This window comes from Candoia aspera, chromosome 2, assembly GCF_035149785.1.
Source record: "Candoia aspera isolate rCanAsp1 chromosome 2, rCanAsp1.hap2, whole genome shotgun sequence".
NCBI lineage: Eukaryota > Metazoa > Chordata > Lepidosauria > Squamata > Boidae > Candoia > Candoia aspera.
In genome coordinates this window covers 147434630-147461441 of record NC_086154.1, presented here as the reverse complement: position 1 = coordinate 147461441, position 26812 = coordinate 147434630, and the positions used below count along the sequence as shown (strand labels likewise).

Below are 26812 nucleotides of genomic sequence, written 5' to 3'. Positions count from 1 at the left end.
TCATTGGTATGAAGTGAGCATAAGATGGATAAATCATGCAATTGTCATCCTGAGGTTTTTTTTTAAAAGGCTGACTATATAAATACATATGTTTCCTAGCTTCTCAGAGAAATCAGACTGGTTACAACCAACAGCATAATTTGGGCAGTCATGCTAGTATCATGGTTCTAGGCATGCCTATAATTGACATAAGTCTGTTGCTAGGAAAATAAATACAGATCTTGCATTAATTTTCTTCAAACCTAGCAGCAGAGTGCCAATAGCAACATCTTTCAGTAATTGTTGCTTTCCTCGGCTGCTGTGTGTTTTAATTTTTGTATTTAATTTTTGCATATAGGATGATTTTATTCTGTTATTCGCTGCCCAGAGTCACTTGTTGAGATGGGTGGGTTTACAACTTGATTTAAATGATCAAATAAATAAACAAATAGATAGATAAATAAATAGCTAGCATTAGCATAGCCTGGTACAAAATAACCCTTTTTAAAGAGAATTGACCTGTTATTCATTGCCAGGAACGGGGGAAGCAATGTCCTGTAGAGCTCTACTTGCTGGCTACTATTTATCTGAACGTAATTTTTTTTTAATTAGACTTCCACTCACCCTTCTATAATGTCCACTCTCCATTCCAACCCTTCTCCTCAAAAGGAAAATATCACACAAATCCATAAGAGCAAAACATGTAAGGCATCCGAAAACTATCCATGTGTTTCCACTGAATATTTATTTTATAAACAAATCAAAGGCATTTTAGAAAGAACACCCATTTTTTTTTATAGTCCACATATGGTACATGGAATCTTCTACCTCACCAAGGCAAGGGGCAGAAGAGATATCCTGGGATTAACAGTGTCATACTTGAGTCCCTAAGGAGGCTTGGAATAGTGCTAGATTATATTCCAGCAAGGTCTCAATTCCCCTAAAACCAAAGGAAAATTAGCAGATAAACAAATGCTAGAAGGAATCTGGATCCAGGGCTTTTAACAGCTGGGTGGAAGAGAGAGGCTCAACACGTAACAATACTTAATGTCACACAAAGCAAGCATCATCTGCTGAAATGTCCTCTTTGACCTTTTCTTTTGCATCTGGTTGCAAATTCCATCTGCTATGCCCTTACAGAGGCCAGGAGAAGCAGCAGCAAGGTGGTCAAACCCCAGCCCACAATGCAACTTTCCTTATTGTTGCGTTGCATTTCGGCCAACGAATTGATGTTGTGGGAGGAGTCCTTTAGTCCAGCACTTCTGGGGGACATCTGCATAGGGGGAAAAAACTAATACTTCCATTTGTAGTTGGTATATGGATCAATTTTTTCACCACCCCTTTTAAAAATTGCAGTGCACATAATAAACTAGCATGTGAGTGATAGTCAGCTTTTCTTGAAATTGTTTACTTTTAGCATGCCAGGAACATATATTGTTACCCAATAATGAGTCAGATGCCCTGTGTGTGTCTCACCTGTCCTGATTCTGCTGGTGACCCTACAAGACCTCCAGAACATGGCTCTCCAAACTTTTAAAAACTCAATAATCATTTTTTAAACTGGAGAAAACTCCACGTGGTGCCTACTGTAGCATGTCTTCTCATGAACTGAATTCATTTGGCCAGTCAGCATCAACCCTCCTATGCCATCTGAAATCACGCAGCACAAGAAACCTGTCTCCACTAGCTTGTTCTGCAGGCTAGATCTGCTTTCTAGATGCCTGAGGTAGAAGAAGAAACTGCACTGCTCCAGGTTGCATTCGATGACGCATACCCCACCACTTTAAAAGCACAGCTTATATCCTGCTGGGCTCATTTCTGTTTAAATAGAAGGTTTTAAAAAGTATGTGCATCTTTTTTTTAAAAAGCAGCATTTTCAAAAAGGACAACTTTCCTCACCCCTGGAATGGTCCAGGGCCTTCTACCTCCTCTTTCTGCTGCGCCTGCAGACTGGGACAACTAAATTCCACAGTACCGCATTAAAGGCTTGTCTGCATTTAAGCTTTCCAGGAGAAGCAAGTTAGAGGATTGTTCCAACTTCCCATTATTAGGCACTGTCCATGTTGAGTGTTCTGATCCTGTTGTTCCCAGTCTTGACCTTGCCTCCTATTGACAAAAGCAGGTTAAAGACTAATGTTTTGCTGCAATGATGGGGTGGTATTTCTAACAGGAAGTGTACCACCTAAACAGCTCATATGCATTTCAGGACAGATCCTGCCATGGGCTTATTGGTGTGTGAAAGAGCAAACAATGCAATCCTTAGCCTGTAACTGCATAACAGAGATCGGGGGACCCCCCAAGCCACTCAAATAATCTTTTGATCTATTCACAGAGAAGGGAGGGTAACATATGGCAAGAAGGCACAACAGTTCTCCTCTCCCTGCCTTCCTCTTTTTTTTAACACCTAGTGGGAGCTTTTTCCACGATATGCGCATGGAACCATGGAACAAGGATTATTCCAGATTAATAAATCCAAAACAGTTGTATGCTACAACTGGTATAGTTTAAGCTTCTGTGCAGAATTTGGCACTGAATTAAATATCCTGAGCAGCTATGCTCTGATTAAGAAAATGCCATCAGCTTCTGGTCCATATCATACAATAGTGAAAAAGAACTGGAATGAACAGGAATTCCATAGATTCTGATGGAGAAAATTTCAGAAGGTTCAGATCCTCTTGAGGATTGTGCCTAGTTAGAGGATTGCTTGCACCCTTTCCCATCCTTTCTAGCCCTCAACAACACTTCCGCCATGATTGTCCGAAAAATCCAAGGGCTTTAGAAGCAAACAGAGAAAGCTACATCTACACAAACTGCCCTACTGTTAAAGACAATCAACTGTATCTTCAATGCAGTTTAAAGAATCATGATTCCTGTTGGCTAGTCATCAGACTTGACAGTAAAGACAGAATCCCATAAGGGGTACCTCGGGAACAGGGAGTGCAGCTCCCACCTGCAGCCACAAGAGAGGAGAAAGAGGCAAAACATGCGGTCAGTGAGTTGATAAAAATAATTCAGAGGGGAGAGAAAAGCTGGTGCAGTTTCTTCAAATGGCCACTAGAAGGAGGGTCAAAAAGGACCTGGCAGGAGCCAGATTTTTCTCAGAGAGCAAGGGACAGAGGTTTTGTTACTGTACAAGATCTGAACTGCGAATCTGGTGCCCTCTGGATAATAACTCCCACAAGCCCCAGGCAGCCAATGGAAGAGTATTATAGGTGTTATAGTCCAGACCATGTGGGAAAAGGAAGAGGAGATTTTTATAGGTATCAGACTTTTCCACATGGGATGCATATTCCTCCCCACTCAGGGCAAAGTGGATCAGGATATGCCCTCAGTATGGGGCACAACCGAACTGCTGGAGAGCCCCTTCCCTCCATCAGCATCCCAGAGAAAAAAGGAATCAGTCAGTGTCCAGGGCAGTCAAGTTGATGGTAGGCATCCAACGTTCTTGAAGGTGAGGAGGCCCTCAGTTCTGCCTCTCTACCCATTCCCTGCTCCATCCACATGAAGGCCCTGCTTCAGCTGATGAGACGGTAGAAGACCCAGCACCCAAAGGTCAGCCAGTGGCTGGCCCAGCTCAGTTCAGACCATTTGTGGATGGTATAAGACATGCCATAGCCCTGGAAAGAAAAGCAGCACATCAGGCCAAGTCAGATCCTGGTACAGGCAACTCTTGATGGTGGAAAGGATTTCATTCAGGCAGGGAAGTGTTTAGGTCAGTGTTTCTCAACTTCAGCAACTTTATGCTATGTGGACTTCAACTCCCAGAATTCCCCAGCCAGCCAATAAGCAGGCCTATTATTTTGTCATGGGCAAGCTCCCCTAAATTGGTCGTCAACCTGGTAGTTTCCAGATGTAGCTGGGGGTGATGGGCACTGAAATCCAACACACTGAAGTTCAGAAAGGCTGAGCCTTTCTCAATGAGATTTTCCCCTATTCCCATGATTGTGCTGTGGGATTTCCTTTTTCTGCCACTGCATCTGAGTCACAAGCATTGTTCTTGGCTAAAGAGTGGGCAGTTTAAAAGTAAAAGGAGAAAGCATTAAGAGGGAATAGTCTAAGTGTGTAAAAGAAAACTGAGCATTAAGCATTGGGAATGAAAAAGATAATTGTTCATACAGATGGGACATCGGAGGGAAACAAGCTATCCAGTTTGCTTGCTTGTTTTATGTGTGAACCACTACAGAAAGGGAGCAACACTCAGCCCAAGTGGCTGTAATTTGTCCTCCAGTGTGGAGCACAAACAATGCTCTAAAACAAACATTTTTAACTCAAACAGGTGGCCTGGTGGCAACAGAAGACTTCACAAAAGTACTCCATTTCCTCCCCCTTCTTTTTAATTACAGCTAGTCCTCATTGAATGACCACTCGTTCAACGACCATTTTAAGTTACGACAGTACTGAAAGAGGGGGACTTATGATGGGTCCTCATACTTGCGGCCAACGCAGTGTCCCTGCAGTCACATGATTGTGATTCGGGTGCTTGGTGACCAGCTTGCAATTATGATGTCGCAGCATCCTGCAGTCACATGATTGCCATTTGCGACCTTCGCTGCCGGCTTCTAACAAGCAAAGCCAATGGGGAAGCCAGCAGGAGGTTGCAAATGGCAACCATGTGACCACAGAACACTGTGACCACGCAGGATTCACCTAATGACAGCAACTGGGACTGCTGGAACTGCCATTGTAAGTCGGTGTGGTCATATGACATTGCGCCTTTCAACTGTGTCAATTAGCGACGGAGTTCCCAGTCCCAATTTTCCCATTGGAAAGTGAGGACTACCTATACCTGTCTGTGGTCTGGATGATGCTGATAATCCCCACCATTATTCAGTACTGTCACCGTCTGCTTTACCTTCACTTTGATTTGGCTTCAGGCATCATGAGAAAGGCAGATCAGAAGCGATTCTGTCTTCCTCTGAATTTGCAGGGAAAGATGTGTTTCATTAAGCCCTGGTGGACAGTCCCTCAATCTGCTGCCATCCTCATGCAGATAGGAGATGAGATTAGCTATTGTGTAGCACATCCAAAAATTAGTATATCAGGGACAGTTAGGTTAAAATAAAGGAGTGGGGGGTTTCTCAGATAACACAGGTAGTCCCCGCTTAGTGAACATAATTGGGACCGGCAACTCAATCGTTAGGCAAAGCAGTCACTAAGTGAAACCACAACTGTTCTTAAAATCTTACTTCAGCTTTCCTTTGCTTTGCAGACCTGCCAAGGTAATAATGTGAGGATTGGTCACAGTGTTACTTTTTCATCCCCATACTGCTGTATGAGGCAGTCATTAAACAAGGACTATCTGTACTTTTTTTTTAGGACTGCTCCTAATAAGATGGCCAGCACAAGTATCACATAAAGCTTCTATTCTGCCACTCACTCCCGTTCTGGATACCTTACCTGTTCTTCCACGGAGTCATCTGCGTCCATGTCAAATAATGACCCTAAGTAGGCCAAGTGGAAGACAGCAAGAGCCCCAAACAGCAGGTTGAGGAGGCGAACCCAGAGACCCTGTGGTAGCAGAAGAAGCATCAGAGTTCAGCCCAGCTGTGCACAAGCAGGACTCCTGCCCCGCCACGCACACACAAACAGCCTAGTCAGGAAGCTTCATAGTAAAAAGCAACAAGCTGCATCAGGCGTATGGTCTCCAGACCCAAGAGTTAAAAGGGATTTCAGGGCCAGGAAGGCTGAGTACACTTGCTAGACCCCGAGGATGCAGAAGGCAAACTGTGGCACCATCGGTAGGAGGCTGTGGGGGACGGGGCTGAAGCAGGGAGCAGACCGGGCCAGAGTCAAAAGTGGGTGGGAATACTTACCCTTTCACTGAAGCTGTCATGAACACTGATGGTGAGCAGGAGGGGGCCCCTATCCAGGGGGAAAACGCATGCGTAGTACTAAGGAGTTAAGCAGCCATTCAAAGAGACACAGATCAGACCCGCCTCAACCTTTGGGGTTCATCTGTCTGGGTTTTTCCCACGCTTCTTCAGTTTGTTAGGATTTTCTGTCTAATGTAGCAGTAATAAAACACTAGAGGCCTATTCCTTGTCTCAGCGTGGTTCCTGACTATTAGGACAGAAGCTCTGCTTTTCCTCTCTGCTGTATTGGAAGGAGAGAGAACGTGCAACAGCAGCCTGAGATGGTTGTAAAACGAAGCCAAGTGCCATATGCAGCCCTACAACCCCTAAGATGCCAACCTCATGCTAGAACACTGCTCTGGGAGTAAACAAGGGGGGCTTTGCTCCCTTGGGTTTTAAGCACACTTACCGTGCTGTGGCAATGTGAGCATCCTGGCTGACACTTCTTGGAGAGTATACAGGCATCAAAGATGATGGACAACCGCTTTCTGAGAACTAGACGGAAACCAGCATGGATAAGGCAAGCAAAGTTGTGCTCAAAGCTGTTCAAGATTTGGCTCTGATATCTTGGTTTGTTTAACTGAGGAATGTTTGCGTCAAACAACTTTCCTACATTAGGATTCAGTGCAGCATTCCGACCTGTTACCTGCTGCGACCGAAACTTTGAATATCCTTTCCCTCCCAAATGGAGGAGGGAAAAATGCAGAAACCCAAGGTTGGCCACAGATTGTACACAGAACTGCAAAATGACATTTGTCATTATGTCATTTCAGGATAATTAGCTATAGATCCGGTTGGTCAGTGAGCCAGTATGGTGTAGTGGTGAAGGTGCTGGCCCAGAAACCAGGAGATGGTGAGTTCTAGGCCTCCCTCAGGCATGAAAGCCGGCTGGGTGACCTTGGGCCAGTTCCTCTCTCTCAGCCCAACCCTCCTCACAGGGTTGTTGTTGTGGGGAAATAAGAGGCAGGGGTATTAGGTTCGTTGCCTTGCATTATTTATATTTATATATACTCGTGTGTGTATGAGAAAGATGGGATAAAAATCTGATGACAGTGGGAGGTCCTGCTACAGACACCAAAAGGTGCTACACGCCATCTGGTAACTACTCACAGAGGTTTTTGTGGTGGTGGTGTCCAAACTCTGGAATGTTCTTCCCACTGAAATTGCATGGAAGGGGAGGAGTGGGGCATTATCATCACACCTTTTAGGTCCTGGTTGAAAACTGACTTATTGTCACAAGCCTTCCTAGTATGGAGTCCTTGGTGCTCTCTGAGCCTTGTTGTTTTCTTGCAGACATTTCATTGCCAGACTAGGCAACATCTTCAGTGTGAAGAGGGAATGGGCCTTGCTCTCTGTTTGTATACTGTGGTTTGTCCAGCTTGTGTTGTTGTTGTTCTCTTCTTGGGAGTTCCTTGATTGGGCTGTTGTTTGCTGCTTGGTTGATTGACTGAGTTAAGGGTATATTGTGCTGCTTGATTGTTCCTCTGGTGTTAATCCTGGTGTTAATCTTTGCTTATCTGGGTGTTGATTGTTGGCGAGGAGGTGTTCTGGTCTTTTGGCTTTTCTCTTGTCTCTTTTGAATGGTATGTAAATGTTGTTTACCTCTATGTGCCTGTTGATGGCTGACTTGAGTGCCAGACTTCCAGGAATTCCATAGCCTTTTTTGGATTTGGCTTGGTCTAGGATGCTTACAGTTTCCCAGCTGAAACTGTGGTTGAGTCTGTCCATGTGTTGTGAGATTAAGGAGTTCTCATTGTGTCTTCTGACTGCCAGTTGGTGTTCGTGGATGCGCTCTGCTAGTCTTCTGCCTGTCTGTCCTACATAGTGGCTGCTACAGTCCTTACACTGTATGTTGTAGATGACTCCTGATTTTTCTTCTTGGGCTACTGGGTCTTTTGGGTTACTTAGGATGTTTTGAAGAGTTTTAGTTGGTTTATGTGCTACGGTGACGCCGTGTGGTTGTAACAGTCTGTTGGTGGTTTCTGAGATATTTCTGATGTATGGTAGTGTTATCCTTTTCATAGCTTCTATTGGTTGGGTTGTAGTGGGTTGGGTGGTGAGGCACTTTTTGAAGAAGAGAACAACACCTCCACCGACACAAGCTGGACAAACCACAGTATATAAACAGAGAGCAAGGCCCACTCCCTCTTCGCACTGAAGACGTTGCCTAGTCTGGCAATGAAACGTCTGCAAGAAAACAACAAAGCTGAGAGAGCACCAAGGACTCCACAGTTCAACCCTGAGCTACAAATATTCACTTTGATTGGTACCTTCCTAGTATGAATATTGGAAGAATGCTTTTCTCCATCTTTTTAAGGAGTATGTTTCATTGGATGCTATCTTAATTCTTATTTATTATATATTTTATTGTGGCTTTTATTATTTATAATAAAAGCAGCAATAGAATACATAAAATGGTATTTTATTTGACTTGCTTTGGCTGAGAAATCAGAATATAGGGAAGGGAAGGGAAGGGAAAGGAAGGGAAGGGAACCAGAACATCTCAGCAGGAGAGAGGGACCTGTGAATTACTCACCATGTTCAATGTAAGTGATGAAGCCGAGTGACAATAGCACAGCAGCCAAATGGAAGCTCAGCCCCTGGAAGAAATGGATATATAGTTAAGACAGCCACATCTAACCCCCTTTGCACCAGGCCACCTTTAAAGGTAGAGTGCACAGAACAGCCACCAAGCAGACTGTTCCTAAATGTACTGCTTTCCAAGGATGCCCCATGGAAACGTGGCAGCAACTCTTCATGTACGAGCAGGTCTCCCCAAGAGGAAATAGCCAGGAAAAACAGGGGATGGAAATACAGGTTAAGGCCAGCCAGACTAATACAAGCAATAGCCTATTTTGCTCCTTCGGCTTGTTACAATTTGCCATCCCTTTGGTTTATTGTTTTTGTTCTCCATTTGGCTGATCAATAAATGATACAAAAAGATGCAAAGGCAACCAGAGCCGCTCTGAGCACCCAATGTGGTGTCAGAGAGGTGGGACAAAAATGCTTTTAAATAAATCAAAGCACCAATAAATAAAGCAGACCCGCTAAACATAATCCATACAGAGAGCTCCTCATTTATAGTGGGCAGGACTAGTTTAGGTCTAGTTTCCAAACAACCTCGGCAGTGTTTCTCTAGGAGTTTCCCCTTGAAGAAGCTTTAAAATGCAAGGGAAGGCCATAATTTTCCTAATGAGCATCCCCCACCCTACCAATTCTTGCTAATCACAGGAAGTTTTACTTCACTGCGCAGAACTGAATAGGAATCATTATGAATGAAAGCAATTCACATCTACAGTATGTAGAGCCAGACTTCTGGCTCCCCCACATCACCCCCCCCCACAAAAAAAACCAAAACAGTCCTATCTCACTAAGTCTGCTAGTGACAGGAATCTGTTCCCAGGCAGTAAATCTTTGGCTATTTTCACAACACATTATCTCTGTTAATGAATACATGTGCATTACCATGCTATACCCTTATTATGTGTAAGTATAAACCTTAATATTTTTTTAGATTTTTTATCCTGTCTTTATTATTTTTATAAATAACTCCAGGAGGGGAACACACCTAATACTCCTTCCTCCTCCTATTTTCCCCACAGCAACCACCCTGCAAGGTGAGTTGGGCTAAGAGAGGGTGACTGGCCCAAGGTCACCCAGCCAGCTTTCGTGCCTCAGGTGGGACTAGAACTCTCAGTCTCCTGGTTTCTAGCCCAGCACCTTAACCACTAGACCAAACTGGCTGTAATGTCAGCAGATAATGCCAGCAGTTTTGTGAATCCAAAACAGTAACCATCTGGATGTCTAGAAGCCAGACTTTATAAACTCTGGAAACACAGATTACACAGTGCGGTTTACAGACATCCAAAATGGCAGCCAAGGAGAAGATGTTTCAGAAAAGCAAGGCTATATGGACAATGGCATCTCGGTCAACTTGAATAGCCGTGCTCAGAACCAGTTAAATAGCTGAATCCAAGGTGGTGCCACTGATCAGCATGGAGTTGGGTTTGGTGAGAAAACTGAATATAGGGACCAGCATCTGAGGGCACTTCAAGGAATAGATCACCAGGAGATTTACTCAGCAGATTTAGAGAAAGAAGAAACAGGCAGGAAGAGGAGGTCCTGGGAGATTAAAGGTGAAGTCCATGCTGATTTATTTATTTTATTTATTTAAATTTGTATCACCGCCCATCTGCCCCATTGATACCAAGAGCCCAGTGCAAAGCAATATGGTCTGAGGAAAGGTTAAGACCCACTACAGTGAGCTGGGCCAGAGCACTGAGGAGATGGTCTACAGAAACCTCCTCTTGCAGTTGTGAGGCAGTGAGGAAATTTTAGTGGATGTACACTATTGTTCCTCTGAAGAAATAAATCTGCTGTACCCAGAAGCTCCCAGAAATCCAACCTTCACATAGTTGGCATGTACAAATGGGGTGAAGTCTAAGCTAGAAGGAAAGAATTTGCCTTTAAGGAAAGAATTTGGTTAAAAATTCCAGAGGGAGTAAAAGAAGAAAATAGTGGCCTTTACTTTAAAAAGGGATTTGTATATTTCCAATCATTCTATCTTGCTCCATCTCACCTAAATATCACCTGACCCTACTCTTACTGCACATATGGGGAGATGGGATGAGTAAATAGAACAAATTTAATTAAATAAATCAATAAAACAGGGACCTCCATCATCGGCAGAATTTGTAGGTCATTATATACATGCTGCACTGAGATCTCTTCACAGTACTAATTTGGCAGCATTTAAAGAGTGTCACTCAGAAGTTGAGTTTAAAAATTTGTTCATGCCACAAAAGATGCAAAGATGGAATCTGGGGGTGGGTTTATATAGGGATACTTACATGTAAGAGGGCACTGGCTGCGTAGGTTACAATGATTGCTGAGAAGGTCCCCAATTTCAGGGAGTTCTTAAAGACATCTGAAAACAGATGGAATTGGTCAGCTGAGTAGTTTTTCTTGCTCTCTCCAAAAACCCCTGGCCACCATTCCAACCAAGAAATTATATATCCAGCTCCTATATGAGAGTGAACTAGACAGCATCTTTTTGGAAGCTATTGCTATCTCTCAAACCATCAGGTATTCATAAAAAAATACTGCCTCTGAATTCAGAGTTTTATTTCATGGAGTAGTAGTTTGTAGACATGGCCTTCATGACCTTGTTCAAGCTGTTTAAAAGCATCTATGCTGATGGCCATCACATTTCATGGTAATGAATCCTCAAGGTTAATTATGCCTTGTAAAAATTATTCCCTGTCTCTGACCTGAAGATGTTGCTGATCAAAGATCAGACTTAACAGGAGGCCCTGCATCTCTTGACACAAATTAGCAGGACAGGCAATATTATTTGGGATTTGTCAAAAATTATTACTTTTAGGCTGTTTGTTATTTACCAGCTATGGGATTAGAATCACAAAACCAGGGATGTGCGTGTGTGTGTGTGTGTGTGTGTGTGTTGGGGGGGTATCTATGTCATGCAATTTCACAGTTCCCCACATGCTGGAACAGAGACACTGCCCTACAGAAGCAGGCTTCCCAGAAGTCATTCTAAATCACATGTGACATCCAGAAAGGGCAGCCCCATAGCTTCAAACCATGTAAGTGAGGGGCAAAATCCAATGACCGCAACGCATCAGTAGGGGCAGGGCTAGCAAGCGCAGCCCATTTTCCATCTTCTGTCAGACAAATAATTTTTTTTTATCCGTTCCATAACTCACAACTCCAAATTGTCACCACTCAAAGACAGGGCTTACCTATTGCACTGAGATATAATGTCCTTTGTTTAATTTTGACTTAACATGTTATGAACTCAACCATAGTGATAGCAGAGAGTGTATATGATCCTGGCCTAACCATGGCTGAATAAACCATCTAAGTGCAATTCACTTAGAAGCATGTGAAAGTCTATACTTCTAAGTTAAAACAACCCCCAGTCTACCTCTGTACCCACAGAAAGATACATAAAGAATAGTAAGCATCTAGCTTAGCTTTTCTCCACCTTGGTTTTTTTAGATATATTCCAACCACCCTCAGCCAATGCAACCAGTTATGGGTACATATCTGGGGAACAACTGGAAAAAGACTGATCTGAAACCTTCCCTTAGTAATAGGAAGGGGAATAAAAATAAAAGAAGAGCCAGAAATTTCAAGGGAAATATGACTCCCTTCTTGATGAGTCATTGATGGGATTTAGGCACAGGCATTTAAAGCCAAGAGCAACACCCAGAACACCTTAAGTGTTCCACAGAGTGTTCTAAAGAGAAGACAGATCTAAGCATTCTCACAGGAGTTTAGCCATTGTGACATGGGCAGGTTCCAGCTGGTTACCACCTCCACCATAGAACGGGGCAGCTCCACCCTCAGAGGACGAGACACTGTCAGGTCCCTGGAAAGGAGAAATGAATGAACAATTACTTGGGGCATGATGCAAGGAAGGTCTCTCTGATATCCAGGATCCATTGAGCTAGAAGTGTAGAACTATCCAGCTGGCAAGTTTGGAAAGACCTGAAGCCCCTGGGGTCTTTTCTACCTCAGCAGGACTCCAGAAATTGTCTGAAGATGGCTATCCCAGGAAAATGGGTTCAGTATAAAAAGTCATATGCTACAGAATCTGGAGCAACAAGACATTTGTCTTAAAAATAGGAGTGAAAGAACCCAGCTTTCTGGTCCCCATGGAGATCTCCCCCAAAGATCATGAAGAATAGGTAAGAGATAGGGGTGGGCAGCCTTTTTCCTGTCACGGACTATGGTCAGTCTCCTGAAGCCACTGAGTGGCAATGCTTATGTGAGGGCACCAGGATCAATTCAGTGCTTTCTCCCACTACACTGCAGTTAACTTTATATTCAATTTATTTACAATTTATGAAATACAAATAATGTATTACTCACAATTAATTAAATATGCACTAAAGAACAATAATATTTTTATAATTAAGCAGGCAATATTATTGATATTATTATAATACTTCCTCCTTCTCTCTCTTAAAATTAAGTTTTTACTGCCAGTCATTGCCCTGGCTGATTTTCCTAATTAAATTAACATGGCAGGATTTTTCAGCAGCTTCAGTAACTTGGAGAGTAATGACGCTGGTGGGAGCAGATGCTCCTGTTAGTTTCACTGTTGCTGGCAAGATCAAAAGGAAACAGATAAATTTGCGTCTATTCTCTTAGAAGATTTGTAATTTATTTCACTGGGCTTTCAACTCTAGTGAGGTTTTGCTGGTGTCCATGCTGGGGGGAGGGGTTAGGGGAGGGTTACTTCATCCCTAAAATATATCATATTAAAAACTTCTCCAGGAGACCAGGCTAGGCACATATATTTTAATAATATGTTTCCGATTTGCCTAGCTTGTTCCCAACTGGGCTTTGGGAATTTTAAGATTTTAAGCAAAGGATTCCAGGCACCTTCTTCCACAGCACTCACCATTTCAAATTCTCCTTTTCCTCCGTAAAACCTGATCCTGCCAAGGTGGCTGTAGTCTCAGACAGAAAGCCCACAAAGAAATTGCTGAAATGGAAGGAGCTGGCACTCTCATAAGCCCGGAGCCACCTGCATGTAACCAGAGACGAACATTTAAAAACAGGTGAAACATTTGCACACCCGCTTTTCCAAGAGAAGAAGTTGAAAGCCCCATGTAGACTTACCTCATCAAAGTACTTCTGGCATGCACAAGAAAGGAAGGAAAAGGAGAGAAGTCAAACAGAAAATAAAGAAATAAATCAATATGCGGCGTAGACTCTTCCACATAATTACAGTATGCTAATGTGCCTAAGTGCAGAATTTAGAAAGGAAGTAAAGCAAGGTTCTGGTTGTACCCCCCCTCCCCAATATTTTGAAATAATGGATGATGCAATCTCACAGGAAAAACAGATGGATTTGAGCATAACTTTTATGGCCCCCAATTTTCCCTTCATAGGCTACACAGCATGAAACATTAGAACAAATTTGCATGCTGATGCTCTTTTTGTCATAAGTCATATAGGTCTCTAAAAATATAGCCCTGTTCTATAAATAGGCCTGTTCTTCAACATGCAGAATTGCATGCAAAAGTTTAGTTACCCCTGGTCAAATTGTATGTTTCAATGAATCTCTAAGTGAACAGAAACTGCACACCCTCTGCATGGAACAAAGTTAAAGATAACGGCTTTCTGCAAAAAATTACTATTTATATGACATTGTTTACAGGTACAAAATAAGAAAACAGCAAACATGGTAGGTGCAAAAGTCACATTTAGAATTTGTAATATCTCCTTTGGCTGAAATAACAGCTTCCAAACATTTCCTATAGCCAGCTAGGAATCTATTTGCTGCTGAAACCTGTTGTCCTTTCATAGCCATTCTTCTTCTCTAACAACTAGTGGTTGTTCCAAAAATTTGCCTAACAACTTCTCAGCAGTTTTCTTCTGCTAAAGAGTTATCTGTTTTTCAGCCATCTTCTCAGTAAGAATGTCTTTCAAATTTCTCTAATGTCAGAGGAAGTGTGGTAGCACACTAAGAATAAAAGAGTAATTTTTTGTGTCCACTGATTGTAGCTCAGATCTTTGTCACCCCACTATCCAACATGATGAAGTGTTAAAGCTGGCTGTTGTGTAATTTAGATAACACCTTGGCAACGGATTAATAGAGCCCCTGAATGACTCCAAGGTAATAAGGCAGAACTGTCTGTCCATCCGTCCGTCCGTCCATCCATTTTTCAAATTTCTATCACCACCCATCTCTCCTAAAAAGGGGATTCTATACGTGCTGATAGAACAAAGCTACCACAGAAGGTACTAATGCAGCAATACGTGCCACAAGGCAAATTTAGAGACCTCTGCAGACATGAGCCATAATGGAATGATGCCAATGAGCTACAAGACCACAGTTGCTGGGCCACAAATAGCTCTGACATGAGGCTGAAGGCTTGAAAGAAATCCCGTATCACAGTGTGCCCAATAAAGCAACAGAACAAATGGTCTGGCAGTGAGATGTGGACAACAGTCATGTAGATGTAAGGAATGGTGAATGAGATGTCTGACTGGGACAGCGAGAACCCAAATGCTGTCACCTAAGCCATATTACCTGCTTCTGCGCTTCCTGTCATGAGGGATGTGATCCCAATGAGAGAAAGCAAGGGACGAGAGAGGAAGGATTAAAGGAAGTTAAAGTAGAAGTTGGTAGAAAGAGAGAAAAAAGTTCATTAAGTCACTGTACATTCTGAACTGTGTTTTTAAAATACCTGTTCTGAAAAAGCACCTCCTGAGAAAGATAACTATGTGAGGGAAAAGTATGGCATGCACAACTTCTCCCAGTGCTGTTGGAAGATGGTGCAACTGCTGAGCTTCTTTTGACCTCTCAGCTGTTAAATTCAAAATGTGGAGTCACCAAACTAGAGGCCTACAGAGGTGGGTGAGCTACAACTTCCAGAATCTCTCCCTGTTGCTGGCCGGCATTGATGGGAATTGAAGTTCAGCCACTTCTGAACAGCCACAGATTCCTTACTCCTGCATTAAAATGTTTTGGTATTCCTTGGGTTTTCTGCTCCATGCTCTGTAGGATTACACAACTACTGGGTAACAGAACTACAAGCTTCAGTAAGGTATGGTTCTTATCCTCTTTTTCTCAGGACTAGATAAGCAAGAAGTGGTTTAGAAACACACAATCGGCGTAGACAAAATCTAAGCCCTACAATTCAATTGTAGGAAATTCCAAGTGGATTTGCTGCAGTCTAAAGGTTAACACAGACAAATGCTCAGCCCTCTACTACAGAACTATATTTAGTGTGATGACAAAAGTACAATCTAAGCTGTTTAGTGTAAGAACCCTCAGCAGGAAACAAAGATTTTCTCTGTCCTAACCAACTTAATGTATTTTTTTGCCTGAGGAAGAACAGTGATAAATGGTGCTTCCCTCAAGTCATTTTTTACTTCTGAGACATAAAATCCTGCAAGGATCTCTACCTGATGGTAAAGAGAAATGGTAAATTAAACAGCTAACAATCTGTTGTTTTCTTTTTTCATGAGACCCAACATCAGCCCAACACCACCACCCCAAACTGTCTAATTGCAAATCTTCAAGTCCGTGATGGACATCCTATTAAAAACATTCTGACAGTCAGATGTCTTTCAGAACATACTGGCATAACCACAAACAGAACTTTTTAGAGTGAAAGACTGAAACTAGGATTAAAATGGGTCATTGCCTCCAAACTAGCCATGTATGGCTACTGATCTGCATTAAAATGAACTGAAGTTTGTCTCAAGGGCATAGCTGTACAGTTCATTCTACTCTACTTCCTTTTACCGGTGCTGATGGCATCATAAGGCAAACCCAAAAATAAGTCAAGGGAATACTAAAAGTCCTTTTAAAAGTATTAAACCCAAGATGTTTCTTGCAACAGCTAAAAATGCAGAGGTATGGCCAGAAGAGGATTGATGGAGGCATTAACTTAGGCAAAGAACAAGGAGCTTTAAAAAACTCATTTTTATATTTCTCATTTTTTTTCTAAAGTTCTACTTGAGTTTTACTCAGTTTGGTGTTAGAAAACTCCTTTAGCTCTGCCAGCAAGTTTCCTTAACAAACTCATTTCCAGCTGTGGGAATGTATGGGAATTTGAGCCTTAGAGCATCAGTTCAAAGCAAGGCACTTACTTCCTGAGTAGCTTGTAGCTGTAGAGAGGTATGAAGTATGAGAAAAGATAGGGAGCCACACAAGTGGACATGATGAGGCACACAAGGCAGAGGAAGAAGCTCAGACAGACCTTCTGAAACCAGGAGAAACTCTATATGGAAAGAAAGAGTCAAAACCAAGCATTATTTTAGGAGCGTCCTCTTCATGGATTCCAGTCACTATCCAAACAGAAAGGCAGGACAGGTCTTCCTCATTCACACACATCTCCATCAGCCGTAAAGCAGGCCCCACAGTTGTACATGCAACCCCACACCCACACACACATACAAAAACCTTGATCTGATTCATAAAATCCCTCCCAGAATTAAACATTGGCAGAAGGGGGATATTACTGAACACATGGGAGGACCATTTTCGAGTTAAAATTAAATACAATTGCAAAATTATATAAACTATTTATATAAATTACATAAAAATTGAGTACTGCCTAGAGCTATTCTAGTGGTGGAGGTCGCATATAAATAAATATGTAAATAAGATTTAATTACATTTTAATTAAGTTCACTTACATTTAATTTTGGGCATGTCCCTACTTACCTCTTTGTCCCAGCCCACCTGCTTTTTGGAATGGGGCCCTTAGCATGTCACTCAAAGGCCAAGTACATCCCTCATCCCTCCCCCCAAAGTTGGCACAATCCTGTCTTAACGGAACGGGGGACATCAAGTTGGTAGAGGGTGGGTTGCATTGTAGAGGGATACTTCATGAATGTATCTTTGGAGGTTTGGAATATTGCTCAACATTCCACTTTAGGAAAAAAAAATGTCTCCCCCTTACATCTCTGTAAGAAAGGCTAAAATATGTAGGCAGAATTCTATCTAACCCCTCAGTAAAAAATATGACTGCTTCCTGTATTCTGGCCAATGAAAGAAAACAAATGATCAGCTAATTCATAATAGTTATTTAAAAATGCTTTCATGTAAACATAAAGGTAGTATGATTTCTGTAAAATACAGAGGCCCTTCATTCTCCATGGACCAAACTTGGCTATGGCTATGAGTCTGAGTGGAAAAATTAAAGAACTTTGCTGTGGCTTGATCACTTGCAACTGTAGGAAGCTTGGAGAAAAAATCCAAAGTTCCACTGAAGGTGTCATTTTTAAGGGATCTTCAAACTTGAAACGTGGCCTACTCCTTGCCTACCAACCAGATCTTGCCTGCCATGCTTTGCCAGTAAAAGACATTAGAGGACACTCACTATTTTCCTGCTCTCCACAGCCTGCAGATAGGTGCGAAAGCGGAACCAGGGTCCAAATATAACCGTTCCAACAAAGTAGATATACCCCATGAACTCAACTGGGGATGGGATGGTTGGCACCTCACCCCGATCCAGATCAAAGCCCAATGACACAGCCTTCATTGCCACAATCATCTGGGCACCTAGTGAGAGGAGACAGAAATGTGAGAGGGTCAGTGCTTACATTCTTAACAAGCAACTCAAAGAATTAACTGTCTAAAAGTAGGGTTACTGGCACATATTTTTTTTTGGTCCAGCAAAGATACTCAAATCCAAGGAGATTTATGAATTGAACCTCCATATATAGGAAAAGTATCATTCCTTCTAATAGCAACTCAGTTTATAAGCCTTGATAGAATTACAGCCAAAGCAGAATCCCTCAGAAACAACAGGAAAGGGATGGGAGAATGCCAACATTTGCAGAAGTGCAAATAGTAACTGCTAATAGGCAAAATTTGCTAAGAGGCGTATCTTAAAAAGTTCCATGCACCAAGGACCAGCAGATTTGCTCTATGGGTACAGAAGGCAGGAAAGGGAAAGGAAACATGAGGAGGAAGAAGGGGGCCTATCTGGAGGTTGTGGCTGGCCAGTATCTGTGCCACTTTAGAAAGAAAAAGAGGGAAAAGAAATACCGCAACATGTTTTTACAGTTCCCCTGTAAATTTGAATAGCAGAGGATTAAGACAAATGCCAGGAGAAAGATGGCAACTTAATGCCCTGCTTGAGACCTCCCCTAAGTTATCTGTTAAATAATTATTGAAAAAACGAAATGGAAGGGCATCTGGCCTGGGGTTTTTTCCTTTTTAATTATTTATTTATTTAATGCATACACAGTTAACAAAACAATCCTTAAACTTTTTAACAAATAGAAAAGATTATTTTTTTTAATCTGTTCAATCATGTCCGATTCTTGGCAATTGCCTGGACAAGTCCCTGCAGTTTTCTTGGCAGGTTTTTCAGAAGTAGTTTGCCCTTGCCTCCTTCCTAGGGCTGAGAATGACTGGCCCAAGGTCACCAGCCGGCTTCGTGCCTAAGGTGGGACTAGAACTCACAGCCTCCCAGTTTCTAGCCTGGTGCCTTAATCCCTACACCAAACTGGCTCTCATTGAAAAGAGATAATTCTAAACAAACTAAAAAACAAAAAAGAGAAAAAATCTACCTTATATTTTATGTTTCTCAATAGTCACCAATTACTTCTATAATACAAACAGTACAGAATATTAGTGTGAAATCTCACAAAATCTCTGCCATAGTAACACATATTGCTGCATCCTTTGATTAGTAGAAAATATTGCGTTTTCCAAAACAGATAGATCACAATGTTTCAACAACTATTCCTTGCCATCTGGAATAATACCACATTTCCAATTTCTCAGTATGATTCTTTTAGCTACCCCCCATGCTTGACACAACCACAGGACCTGGGCTTTTCCTATGTCCTGATGATGAGACTTAGTGGTCCTGGCACTTAGCTTAGCCTCTTTATTTAACTTGTTCACTTTTGAGAGCCAAGCTTCTTCACAGAAACCCTGGGAGACATTTCACAGTAGGCTCCATTCTCTTTATTTATATCAATTTATATAGCCGCTCATCTCGCAATTGCAACTCTGAGCAGCAAACACAGGATTAAAACCACCAGAAGAAACATAATAAACGATAGCAAGATATAACAAGACACAATAATAGCACAGCGGCACCCAAGGCCAAACTCAAGCCACATGACCACAGTCACGTCAGAGAAACTAAATAAAATCCCCATGCCTAGGGGAACATCCAGATCTTCAAGGATTTATGAAACACCAACAGGGTGAGGACCTCTTGGAGGGTATGATGTTCCAAAGGGTAGGCATTACAAACGAAAAGGCCCACCAGATGGCACTGCGTAACTGATGGGACCTAGTGGACCAAGCAGAAACAAGTGGAGACAGGCAGTCCTGTAAATAACCCAAGCCACAAAGAACTTTCTAGGTGATAACCAGCACCGGAAGCCTACTGGGAGCCAGTGCAGTTCACAGAGCAGTGTAATAACATGGGCGCATGAAGGTGTGCTCATAACTGCCCATGCCACTGTTAGGTGTACATTGTTCGTTATATCTCCGCTTAATATGGTTTCTTTGACTGGCTTAGCATGTAACAGGAACCTAGCCAATCAGGGTTTATTTAGCAAAACATGGCTAAGGAAACCATTGCTTAGCCTAGCCATAAGCATCCTGGATCCAAACTCCTTAGGTCTCTATTGTCTGCTAGCAGCAAAGCAGTGAATGCTCCACGCACGCTGAGCAGAAGCACTTTCTGCTGTTGGAAAGACTTTGCAACTGAAACTGAAAGCACTTTCTTCCATGCGTAGATTTTCTGATACATCTTGTCACACTAAAACCAGAAGACAGGTGCAGAAGGAGGCTTGTCACTTACCTCTCATCTTGTGCCAACTCACAGTGTCTACCATATGCATCTCTCTATAAAGGGGGAGGGGGAAGCAGAAAACAAAAATAACCATTATCTCCGTGTATCAGTCCTTTGTTTGCTATCTTTCTCCTCTCTTGGGTCCAGACAAGTTTCAAGATCCCCTTTTTGCTGGGCTTTCCAATAAAAAGGAGCACATTCATGTCAAAGGGCTGGGTGGCTAGAGATGCACCTGACCCCAGGAATTCTGCTACTACATCTTGTTAGTTTGCTTTCCCTGTTCTCTGGCTCCTCTTCCTAGTGATGTAACTGTTCCACTCCAACATTTATGGAATCATCCAGTGATCCATTCTTGTCCATACTTGTCTCCAATTGTTGACCCAGATGCCCTCCTTCCTGCATTTCTCTGTTCCTATTCTTTCACAGCAATTTGTCTGATTTCTTGGCCCCTTGGTTTAACCTCTCCCTGGCTCTATTTCTACAGTACAAGCCAAAACCATTCATCAACAAGGGCACCTATACTGATACTTAACCCCTCCCCCTCCACTTCATGCTGCATTTTAACCAAACTTGGTGGCTTACTCTGCCATCCAAACCCCAAAGAGCCAGAAATCAGGACTTGCAACCAACAACGTTTCGCATGAATACTGGTTTCAGGAAACTTGCAAATGTTGGGCATTTCAGGTTTGGAAACAGACTAAATCACAAACCTTGATTAAAATGCAGCTTGCAAAGTTGGGAGGAGCTAAAATGGCAGTTCATGTATGGATATTAGCAAAGAGTTTTAGCTTAGTATGCCTCAGCCACCTTTAAAAAAAAATTCTTATTTAGATTAGCCCCGCTTTCCCCAATTTAGCGGTCTTCAGATACTTTGAATTATAATTCTGTAATTCCCAGACAGCATAACCAATGATAACACATCTGGAGGACAATAGCTGGCACAGGGACAGGCAACTTAACCTACAATTCTCATCAGCCTGGCCAAAGGAATATAAACCTAAATATACTGTATGTGTGTGTGTGTGTATACACACACACACACACAGTATCTGAAAAGCAACATATTCAACTCTGCCCCACCTCTGGAAATCACCATTATGGGGACTGATTTGAGACCATTTTGTGGTTTGGATGGGTTAAGTTTGCAAATGTGACCCTTCATTTTGAATTAAAAAAAATTAAAATGTGTTGTTAAACCCTAAGGGTTTTTCAACTTACTTTCATTGGGACAAACTTGGGTGGTTGGGGAGGCTTCCACCCCTGAACTAAGCTTTAGGTAAGCTTCAGACAATGGTTACAGGGCTGGCCGGAACAGGATTAATACAGCACAGCAATACCTGCATTCTTGTAACCAGCCTCCAATGCTTAATGTTTCTATCACAGGGTTTCTCTGCTAGGGTTCCGGGAGGGGTCACTAGAGTTTCCCTGGGAGATCATGATTTATTTAAAAAAATATTTCCAATTCAGGCAACTACACATTAGGGAGTAAGCTTTATTCTTTACTTTTAGTCTAAGAACATTGTTAATGCCTGTAATACAGGCCTACGCATGAAATGAATAATTTTGAAACTTCTGGCCTATATTTGAGTCTGACTGTGCAGGGGGTCCCCGAGGCCTGAAAAATATTTCAAGGGTTCCTCCAGGGTCAGAAGGTTGATCTATACTATACACCTGCTTGTTTACTTTCGTGCTCCCTTATGAAAGGTGTCCTCCTCCTTGACTTGGCTTCCTGTTGGGGCAACATGCTATTTGCTAAGCCCTTCCCCATAGGATTACTCACCGCTGTAGCAGCCTCTCGAGTAAGCCTCCCACATTCCTCACTTACCCCATGAGCAAATAGATGAGGATGGTGATGGAGAGCAGAACTCCACGTTGGGTTGAGTGGCGACATAGGAACAAAACCAGGTAGCACAAGAGGCTGAGAAGCACAACCCATACCATCTGCAGCTGGAAAAAGTGGTAGAGGGCGTAGAAGCCGCTAGCAACAGTGCTCAGGTGTTTGGCATAGGATGGCAGAGCTGGAAAGGAAGAGGCAGGGAGCTTAGATGAGAGAAAGAGAAGCCCACCATGGCTGGATTCACCCCACACTATTAGCCATAATATGGATTGTGGGGGGCGGGGAGGTGTTAGCATGCCATACGATCTCAGCCAATGTAGTTTGTAAACCATAGCTTATGGCAGGGGTGGGCAACTTCTCCAGAGTTGGAGGCTCTCCAACCAGCTGGAGGCCACAGGAGGTCTTCTGATTATAGCAAAATGCTGTCACTGGAAACTGTTCTCTTTTTATGCTGTTTTGGGAAGGGTGAAAAAGGAGTGGTGGTGGCCTTTGAGAGGCAAACAATTTACATTTTCACCCTTAAATGATCCTTTAGACCTTGAAAAAAAAAGCATTCAAGCAGCACACTTCAAATCACTGGGGGAACTGAAAATGGAAATGGAAGTATTTTGTCTCCTAGAAGCCTCTTGCTGTCATTCCCACTCCTGCTGGGAAGGGGGGGGGGCTGGAAAAACAGTTCAGCTGGAAATCAGACAATCTGACAGAGGGATTTCAGCGGGGGCGAGGAAACAAGCTGTCCACCCCAGTTTATCACTTACTGTGTTATGCAAACCCAGCCATTTATAACTTATTCAATAAATCACAGCTTATTGTGATGCGCAGACCCCTCCTGAGAGTGTGGACTTTAAGCTGAGCAAATGAGGCCATGGCTTCTCCTTCCCCACTCACTCTCTGCCCTTATCCCTAACTTATCCAGAACCTCTTCAGCCTCACTGGATTGTGAGAAAGCCACCATAACTTTGCAGCAGAAGGCAAGGCAGGCCGAGGGAACAAGAACACCAGGAATAACTTGAAACTTGACAACTGCCCTAGTTCTCTGGGGGCATTTCTGAAGTAATGCAAATGGTAATTTTTTGCCTGGATTATTTCCTTCATATCATCCACAACACACAGTTCAAGGACTGCAAAAGCCACTATGTAGGATTGGCAGGCAGAAACTAGCAGGGTGCATTGCCGAACACCAACTAGTAGTCAGAAAACATGACAAAAACTCCTGGAAAACTATTAGCATTTTGTGAAAAGGTGAAAGGTCCCCTGTGCAAGCACCGAGTCATGTCTGATCCTTTGGGGGGAGGCCATTTTCACGACATTTTCTTGGCAGACTATAGCGGGGTGGTTTGCCATTGCCTTCCCCAGTCGTCACCTTCCCCAGCAAGCTGGGTCCTCATCATACTGACCTTGGAAGGATGGCAGGCTGAGTCGATCTGAGCCGGCTACCCGAGAATCCAGCTTCCGCTGGGATCGAACTCAGGTCGTGGGAAGAGTTTCGGTTGCAATACTGCCACCTACCACTATGTGCCACATGAGGCTTACACTAAATTATGATTTGTCTTAGCTAGGATTTGTTCAAATCAGAGTTTAATTCATAAACAATACCAGGATTCATAGATAAGTTAAAAGAAAAGTAAAGTGTGTGAACTTAAGAGAGAGAAGTTTCTAAGTCTAAAATATAGTTCAGTATTACAAGAACAAGCCATAGCAGCCCCATGCTCATATGTTCCCATTTCTTCCTGGCAATATAGCTACAAAGAAGAATCTGGAGTTTCGATGGCTGGTTGTGCTGTATGAACCTGACAAACTGTGGTTTATCTTACCAAACAATAGCTAAAATTAGAGTTTATTTATTTAGAGTTTAGTTGCACTACTGCCGCCTACCACTCTGCACCACACAAGGCTCTTAATTAAAATAAGCATTTTAGATCAAGTCAAATCCAAAAAGGCTAGGGAATTCCTGGAAGCTTGGCATTCAGGTAAATCAGCCATCAATAGACACATCAAGATAAACCACATTTATATACCATTCAAAAGAGACAATAAAAAAACCTAGGAAGGAAACAGAAGGACTAGACTACATCCCCTCTAGCAGCCACCATTCAGATAAGTGGGGATCAACACCAGACAAACAATCAGGCAGAAAACAATACCCTAATCAAGGAACCACCAAAGAGGAAACCACATTCCCACCAAAGCTTGCAGGGCAAGCTACTGTATATAAACTGGCAGCAAACCCTACACTCACTCACACTGATGATGCTACCTAGTTGGGTAATGAAATGTCTGCAAACAATCACTGAGCGGGAAACTAGCTAATTTAATTTTACCTTGCGTGTGTGGAGACTCAGCCTCTACTTACCTAACCTCCATAGGAGACGGCAAGCTAGACACAAGAGCAGCAGAGTCCAAACCTGCTCAAAACCCTGCTGAGCAGTCGGCAACACACAACTGCTCAACAGCTGCTGGTAGAACTCTTCCCGGGTAAAGGTGGCCATGGCCCCAGCCTGGCAGAAGAAAGAAAGAGATGTGGAGCAAGCTGATATGGTTAGCTCTGGAGGCAAGGCAAGATTCTTCTGTATTCTGAATCATATACAAACCCAAAGAATTCAGTAAACTTTGGAATCATAAGCTACACCCAGCCCTGCTCCTAAACTGGGGTTATTCTAGTTGGAAGAACTTCCCGCTACCGGGAGAAAGATTGTAGTTCCAGGGCATGCTTACACAAAGATATTAGTTGTGTTTATACAGCACTTATTCATGTTTTATTTAACCATAATTTCCTTACAGCCCACTTTTCTGGGCTCATACAACACACTGAACTGTAAATCAACCAATCACACATGCTAGATTGACACAACTTACTGCCTACAGCATGGCTAGGCCATTTGTGGTTCAGTGTATGGTGTGAGCCCAGTTGTGGCATGCCAAAGTCAGCCAGTCAACAGGTCCAGTAGCCATTGACATAGACCCTATGTAACCATGTCCATCATCTCACAGACACACCTGCCACCCAAATGGTACAATGTAACCCAATGTTCCCTTTTATCACTATTACTTCCCTTTGATTTTAGAACTATAACTTGAAATAGCAGCATGAAAAGTCAATCTAAGCATTATCTTGGTTTGAAAGCCAGTTTGGTCTAATGGTTAAGGTGCTGGGCTAGAAAGCAGGAGACTGAGAGTTCTAGTCCCACCTGAGGCCTGAAAGCCGGCTGGGTGACCTTGGGCCAGTCACTCTCTCTCAGCCCAACCCACCTCACAGGGTTGCTGTTGTGGGGAAAAGAGGAGGAGGAAGGAGTATTAGGTATGTTCCCCGCCTTGAGTTATTTATAAAAGTAATAAAGGCAGGATAGAAAATAAATAAAGTAGCTTAGCAGATATGAGTATGGAAACCACATAACTATAGCAGGATTGTGCTTCTCATGATTAACTTAACTATGGTTTGTTCAATCAGTCCCATTTTGTGAGTACACCAAACATGCTGAACCGTTAACAATGCAAGCTGAGATCATAGAACGTACTGGACTAAAATGTGATTGGTAAGTTCAGCGTATTGTGGGAATACAGTCCATCCCTGCTGCCTCAAGTTCTATGAAAGAAGAGACACAAGTATAAATCTACTAAATAAACCCACCAACATTACTGTTTGGAAGTAAATTCTGCTAAAACCCACAGAATGTGATTGTTTCTGCAGTACAGCCGAGCAAACTACAACTTCTACATTGACACAAATTCTTTCTCTACCTTGTTATCTGGAAGTAATTCTTAATTGACTATTTTGTAGGCCAGATTTAGGAATAAAAATAACAGCATATCTTATTCCAAAACAGATCCTTCAGGGGGAAAAAAGCATCATCATTAACTGAAGACCAGTTACCAGTCCCACAATAATAGCATAAATTCTATTCTACTTTAATTTTCTGAGAATGAATTAACACTAAGCCTTCAGACAGATGGAAGGATGCTGATGGAAGACTAGGTAAATTCATGGTTACATACAGTGGTAGAGAAATGGCTGGTAGTAATACACAGCTGATGAACTGATGGAGCACTGCATAGGGAGGAAGAGGTGGCTGGAACAGCATGTTGCACTAAACCGGATTATTTCACCATGATTTGGTCCACCATAGTAATCCAGGGCCACCCAGTACAGGAAGCCAAGACCAATCAAAGCATGTTATGGCTTAGCATCAAGTGGGAACCGTTTAGATGCCTTCGGATTTGCTGGTCAGTGGCATAACAGGCAGGTACGGAGACAGGAAGGAAACGCTGGAGCACAGAGTGGAGGAGGGGAACCTGCCTTCAGACAAAAGGATCCGAAAGGAAAATCTAGCGAGCGCCGTCCTGCGGAGCCAAGGACCCCGCCGCTTCTCGTTTCCTTTCTGGAATAACGCCCCCCCCCGAAAGCTAATTTCTCTTCCTCACTGCACCCCACGGGATGCTAGCCCGTTTTCCTAACAGCGCTATTCTTAAAAGGGAAAGAGCTCATGCTGGGCATCCCACGGAAACAGCGGCGATCGCGCCATGCCAGAGAGAGAAAAGGGAAATCCCGCCATTCGGAGACGTAGATCTGGAGAGCCTGTCCCTTACGCTGCATTGCAGGAAACCAAAACTCGGCGTCCCCTTGCTTAGCTTTGCTCTGATTTTCCCTCGCAGAACTGGCCTTAATGCCTCGGATCCATCCCCAGCTCCGGCCCTCTAGCTCCTCTTAGGCCAGCTGTTCCAGCGGCATGCCTTAAAGAGGCAGGCGCAGCGTTATTGCTAACTCACCGATGCGTCTCTATTTGCACCACTCTTTCCCCAGCAATCCGGGGCTGCGGGGGTACCGGTCTTCTCTG

At 43.0% G+C, this 26812-nt stretch overlaps 1 protein-coding gene across 1 annotated transcript; it reads right to left on the bottom strand.

The window, feature by feature from the left end:
• Window positions 1-705: 705 nt before the first annotated feature.
• PORCN (porcupine O-acyltransferase) lies at window positions 706-26812 on the bottom strand. Its single transcript, XM_063294096.1, has 14 exons — window positions 26745-26812; window positions 24334-24478; window positions 21969-22161; window positions 20153-20196; window positions 17702-17883; window positions 16467-16597; window positions 13261-13386; window positions 12122-12222; window positions 10682-10758; window positions 8368-8431; window positions 6241-6326; window positions 5377-5487; window positions 1171-3596; window positions 706-1102 (listed from the first exon to the last, which is right to left on the bottom strand). Exons 2-13 carry the CDS (start codon window positions 24467-24469, stop codon window positions 3495-3497), a joined length of 1353 nt encoding a protein of 450 aa, XP_063150166.1. The 5' UTR covers window positions 24470-24478; window positions 26745-26812; the 3' UTR covers window positions 706-1102; window positions 1171-3494.

Excerpts from the sequence above, each read along its gene's own strand:
- PORCN (XM_063294096.1), bottom strand. The coding sequence starts at position 24,469 with ATGGCCACCTTTACCCGGGAAGAGTTCTACCAGCAGCTGTTGAGCAGT. Across the intron at positions 22,162-24,333 it reads CCGTCTCCTATGGAGGTTAG|CTCTGCCATCCTATGCCAAA; the intron begins GTAAGTAGAGGC and ends CTTCCTTTCCAG. Across the intron at positions 16,598-17,701 it reads CTGTGGAGAGCAGGAAAATA|AGTTTCTCCTGGTTTCAGAA; the intron begins GTGAGTGTCCTC and ends CTTTCCATATAG.